A 5,840-nucleotide genomic window follows, 5' to 3' on the forward strand; every position below is an offset into this window, starting at 1 on the left:
GGGTTTTTATGCGGAAATGACTGGACTTATAAAAGAAGAACTTTGCAAGCATTCACATCTCTCGCTGGATCTGCTTTTCTCGACATTCACGATGCAGCTTTGTGGAGCTCTGATCCTGTTGATGACTCTCATTAGTTTAAAATCAGAACTCAAACATTTTCCAGTGGCCCTAATCCTCTTCTGTAAATAAATGATTAACATGTGAATAAGTTATAATTAAATACATGGATTTACTGTATAGGGACTTGTAATGAGAAGCTTGTTTTTAGTTTTCTCTTTCTGAGCTGTGGCTACAGAGGCCTTCACTGCAAACTGGGGGTTTTCTTGCAACAGGAAACCATGTTTCCATGTGCAGCAACACAAAACATTTTAAACTGATGGTGGTTTTGTTAAATTCTGTAAACCAATGGACCTTAGATTTGGAGTATTTTCAACCATGTGTGACAGTATTTTGTTTCCCTGTATAGCGTGTGGATTAAAATGCTACACATGTGGACTGACTGGCCATGTCTCTTGCACATACATCACATCTTGCCCTTTTATGATGGATCGTTGTTTCTACTACTATAGCCAAGGTAAGATGTTCTTTCGTACCATCGAAACTGAGAATTTCAAAGAGATTATTTGTCAAATGGGGTCTGAACTGATATATGTACTGAATACCCGGTGGCTTTTGTTGTTGTTGAAATGTTTTCCTCATGTCTCCCAGAATTAACTCTTAAGGGTTGCCAAAGCAAGTTTCTATGTGTAAGCCCTATAAGTTGCTGTGAGGGAGACTTGTGCAACAATGCCATACCTACTGGTCCCAGCATGATCCTCCTGCTGGTGTCCTCAGCCATCATCACACTCTTTGAGACTCTGTAACAGCTACAGCAGAAAATGTTTCCTATGTTGAAGTGTGTTGTAATCCAATCTGTTGTAATAAAATTCAAGAATGAACCATTTTTCAATTTGTGAAAATCTTAAAATAACATTCCATTGCCAACAGATCAGTGTTTGTTCAATAAAAAAAATTCCACTTTGGTGACGTTCATGTTTTCAGCCTATATTAAGGTGTGCAAAGTTTTGTCTGAGGTAACAAATACATTTTTCTGACCTCTTGAATTTTTGAAACCCTTCAAATATTCACTGAATAATGCTATCCTGCACCATTTTTAACTTTGGAGCGCACACTTTTCACATAGCAGGAAACACAAAAACAGCCACACGAGGTTTGGTTCTCTTTGACAGAGTAAACCATAAAACATCAGGTGTACTGCAGCTCCACGCTCTTGCTCGCGTTCGCTAGTAAAACGTGTCCACTTAAGCCACATGACTAACAAAGGAGTTACATGTTGTCAGTGCAATGCCAGTGAATGCATGTTAGCTTAAACCTAGGTCAAGAGTTTCCACAACACAGCAGTTGCCATGATGACAAAAGGTTTGGCATGTGGACAGTTATAATCTGCAAGCAGTCGAGATAAAGAGCTCGTCAGGGGTGACCTGTGGTTAATCTTTATCACAATCACATTCTGCTGTGGCAGCAGATCTCTGGTGGTCATTTCCCTTTGAAAAATAAGAATCTCCTTTTATGTCTTGTGTGCTCACAAGAATGCAGACATGCATAAATGTGCCTTTTTTAACATCTTCAGTGAACTTATGGAGAGATGTGACTGAATGAATGTTGTGCTGAGGTAAAGTTCTTATGTTCAGCATTCACTTTTTCTCCACAATTTCATTGCAGAAAGACTGGAGTCTCTCACTTGGTCTTTTCTTGAGGGGGTTAAAATAATGCCCAGCTTAAAGGGCTCCACACTGCAAGCTAGTAACAACACACCAACACCTTGAGTTATGAGACACTCCTCAGCGGCCTGTACCACACCCATATCATCAAGATGTGGAAGGGTCCCAAAATGTCATACTCTTCCTTTAAACACTACCACTCCACAGACAGATGAAGTAAGATGGGTTATTGATATCAAAACAATAGGAGGGTTCTCAGTATGTCTATACTCACCATGTATTTGTGAATAGAGGTAACATCCGACCCCACACTTTTTATTGACTTTTAGTCAGTTATTGAGAGCTCAGCTATAATAATTTTAATCAGTATAATAGCTTAGATTGGTATTTAGAAATAGTAGTTGTTTTAGTTATAAGCCAATCAGAATGATTATTGATGATTTTAATATTTTTGCTTTATTGCTTACTGCTATGCTGTAACCCTTTTAAAATCTATATACAATTTGTAAAAAGGTTAAACTCTCATTATTGAGTCAGACTTGTTTTTATTATTAGTATTATCTCTATGGGTTTAGAATGGGTTTGCACTTTGTAAGTAGTGATATTTAAAGCTGTATATAATGGTTAACACAAAGTATGAGGAAAGTGATAAATGTGATCAACCTCTTAAAAGAAAATTAATGATTCAGACAAAACTCACCACTTCCTCAAAGAGCCAGCGTATACTGGTTCCTAAAACTTTTATTTCAGACAAAACTCACCACTTCCTCAAAGAGCCAGCGTATACTGGTTCCTAAAACTTTCTCAGTAGAGCAACATCTGAAGGTATAAAGAAGTAACTGTAAGTTGTTATTGTTTGGGAGGATTTAGGGTCTTGTTCTCAATTAATGACGTGAAAAAGGGAGGTCTGCAGGGAACTGTGTTCACAGGTTCATGGTGGTCAATTACTGAGTGAACATCTGCACCAAAAATCCTCAAGCAGTGTTTGGATCTTTAATATGTTTGAAGTATGCCACCTTAGTGTGAGAGGTTAAGTTTTGTTCCTATGTCCAGGGGTTACAATACCAAACCTATACAGAAAATCCAACAAACACATTTTGTCTTTTTTTTTTTTTTTAGCAGTCTGCCTTCATAACAGTAAGCATTCCTTCAAAGCAGAGAAAGGACCATTAACATGACTTATCATTCATGTAAGAAACACTTTCCTCTCACTACCACTAAATGTTCACAACATGGCTGATTAGGAGATAATTAACTTTTATATCCCAATTAATTTGATACACTGAGACGAGCTTTTTATAAAAGGAGGACTTTGCAAGAGTCAGCATCTTCTCTTGCTGGATCTGCTTTTCTCGACATTCACGATGCAGCTTTGTGGAGCTCTGATCCTGTTGATGACTCTCTCTGCAGGTAAGAACATCTTGTGATTCAAGTGCTGTAGTTTGGCTGGATATTGCAATACAAAGAAATGAAAGTAACAGTAATTGTTGAACCTGAAAGTTGGATCTATAAGTCAGAATGGTGTGATGTCATGGAAGAATGTCAGTATTCATTCTTGAATCTTAAAAAAAACACAAAGACTCACTGGTTGTTAAAGATGTACTGTCAGTATAGGAGAAGGACAGCAGGTACTGCCTATTTCTCAGTCAGGCATTACAGGTCACAAATGTTTATAGCATATCAGAGGACAAAGAAAACTTTCCTTTCTGTGCTAGTAAATCTCATAAGATGTTACCACTAATGAATATCCAACATCTTTATAGAGATCTTATACAAAAAATCTCTGGCCAGATTCTTAAAGGACAGACCTACCTCTCCATACTGGCCCAGCTTTACACAGAACTTAAACTGTATGTGACTGAGAGACGTGAACAAACAACAAATACTATATAAATATATAGCGACAGGTAACGACAGAGGAAGACAGAGCTTCTCTCATTACATGAATATTTTGTTCCTTAACTGGGCCTCTAGTCTTCCTGTTTGTTCCAGTCACAAACACACACACACACACACAGAACCCAGTATAAATAAAACTAGCATAAGGAGTGAATGTAAATGAATACACACAAACATTAATTCATAAATATGGAAGAGGATAAGAGCCACTGGAAAAAAACACAAACAAAAAACACTGAGTTCTGACTTTAAATCTCTGAATTCTGGTTTTGAACTCAGAAACCAGATTTAAAGATTAGACCTACTTTAAAGTCAGAAATCTAAGTTTAAAATCAGAACTCAAACATTTTCCAGTGGGACTTGTAATGAGAAGCTTGTTTTTAGTTTTCTCTTTCTGAGCTGTGGCTACAGAGGCCTTCACTGCAAACTGGGGGTTTTCTTGCAACAGGAAACCATGTTTCCATGTGCAGCAACACAAAACATTTTAAACTGATGGTGGTTTTGTTAAATTCTGTAAACCAATGGACCTTAGATTTGGAGTATTTTCAACCATGTGTGACAGTATTTTGTTTCCCTGTATAGCGTGTGGATTAAAATGCTACACATGTGGACTGACTGGCCATGTCTCTTGCACATACATCACATCTTGCCCTTTTATGATGGATCGTTGTTTCTACTACTATAGCCAAGGTAAGCGATTGACCATGTCTCTTGCACAGACATCACACCCTGCTCTCCTATGATGGATCATTGTTTCTACTACTATAGCCAAGGTAAGATGTTCTTCCGTACCATCAAAACTGAGAATTTCAAAGAGATTATTTGTCAAATGGGGTCTGAACTGATATATGTACTGAATACCTGGTGGCTTTTGTTGTTGTTGAAACGTTTTCCTCATGTCTCCCAGATTTAACTCTTAAGGGTTGCCAAAACAGTATTGGATGTGTAAGCCCTATAAGTTGCTGTGAGGGAGACTTGTGCAACAATGCCATACCTACTGGTCCCAGCATGATCCTCCTGCTGGTGTCCTCAGCCATCATCACACTCTTTACTCTGTAACAGCTACAGCAGAAAATGTTTCCTATGTTGAAGTGTGTTGTAATCCAATCTGTTGTAATAAAATTCAAGAATGAACCATTTTTCAATTTGTGAAAATCTTAAAATAACATTCCATTGCCAACAGATCAGTGTTTGTTCAATAAAAAAAATTCCACTTTTGGTGATGTTCATTTTCTTTTATAAAGTATTAATCTACACTTTCTTTTTTTCAGTTAGGGCTACTTACTAAAACAGATTTTAATAATAAAGATACATTTACTAATACCAGTTGTGTCCACTTAAGCCTTTCAAACTCACTACCACCAAATGGTCACAAGATGTCACCAAAGTAAGACATTCTCAAAACCTACAATGTCATCAAGTAGTTGCTTTGACTAAAAAGGCTAAGTTAGAGAAATTATGTAAAGCAACATTTAAAAAAAATTGAAAATTTTACAGTAATTATTCATATATCTTCCTGCAGGAGAAACTAAATGGAATACTGTCAGAGAATAAAACTGTCATAGTATTTTCACATTAATGTTTAACATACATCCATCTGTCCGTCCATCATCTATACCCTTTATCCTGAACAGGGTCACGGGGGGCTGGAACATGTGTTCCTCTAACACATATGTAATATCATTCCACATTATGAATTTATTGTTTTAGAGACGCTGCTGTCCACTGTGTGTATAAACTGAACATCGCTGTTCTGGTATGCAAGAAAGTAACACAAGACCACCAGTTTAAATCAAGTTCACTTCATCAATCAAAGAACAGCGATGTTCAGCTAAATCATTTGTATAATTTAACTAAACAATTAAAAACTGCTAATTCTATCTTATACATGTATAACTATTTTGAAGCAAGTCATTTGGATTACTTAAGCAGTATTGTGCTTTATTCTCATGCCAGCAATCATGTTGCAAGAGCAGGCAAACATACAGTATATTCTGACGGCACCATTAAAAAAAATTCCTTAGCAATGTCAGTGCCTAAAAACATAATGGTAAAGTGTGTCAAGGTTATCACTGTGTGCAGAGGCATGTGTTTTATCACTCTACTGGTTCTCTGTACTAGAGCTGGAAAACCCTAGTTAAGCTGATAAGGCAAATAAAGGCACAAGGCAGACATGGACAACATGTTAAAATATGGTGTCTTTGAGAACAATATCTGTT

The 5,840-nt window shown here is 37.0% G+C and overlaps 2 protein-coding genes across 2 annotated transcripts in view; one reads left to right on the plus strand and one right to left on the minus strand.

Moving 5' to 3' along the window:
• Positions 1–1,446: 1,446 nt before the first annotated feature.
• The window catches only part of LOC109956618 (uncharacterized family 31 glucosidase KIAA1161-like), a 14,613-nt gene continuing 10,219 nt past the window's right edge, over positions 1,447–5,840 (minus strand). The window contains exon 7 of the mRNA XM_020593892.1: positions 1,447–1,609. The gene's annotated coding sequence lies outside the window, so the exon portion shown is untranslated. The remainder of the gene's footprint in view (positions 1,610–5,840) is intronic.
• On the plus strand, positions 2,918–4,680 carry LOC109956647 (lymphocyte antigen 6I-like). The gene is made up of 3 exons (XM_020593943.1): positions 2,918–3,132; positions 4,204–4,311; positions 4,529–4,680. The coding sequence occupies exons 1-3, from the start codon at positions 3,087–3,089 to the stop codon at positions 4,678–4,680; spliced, it is 306 nt and encodes a 101-aa protein (XP_020449599.1). The 5' UTR covers positions 2,918–3,086.

The sequence above is a fragment of the Monopterus albus genome, unplaced genomic scaffold, assembly GCF_001952655.1.
Source record: "Monopterus albus unplaced genomic scaffold, M_albus_1.0 scaffold20.1, whole genome shotgun sequence".
Taxonomy (NCBI): domain Eukaryota; kingdom Metazoa; phylum Chordata; class Actinopteri; order Synbranchiformes; family Synbranchidae; genus Monopterus; species Monopterus albus.

Coding starts and splice junctions, on each gene's coding strand:
- LOC109956647 (XM_020593943.1), top strand. CDS start 3,087: ATGCAGCTTTGTGGAGCTCTGATCCTGTTGATGACTCTCTCTGCAG. Junction 3,133..4,203: donor GTTGATGACTCTCTCTGCAG/GTAAGAACATCT, acceptor TTCCCTGTATAG/CGTGTGGATTAAAATGCTAC. Junction 4,312..4,528: donor TTTCTACTACTATAGCCAAG/GTAAGCGATTGA, acceptor CATGTCTCCCAG/ATTTAACTCTTAAGGGTTGC.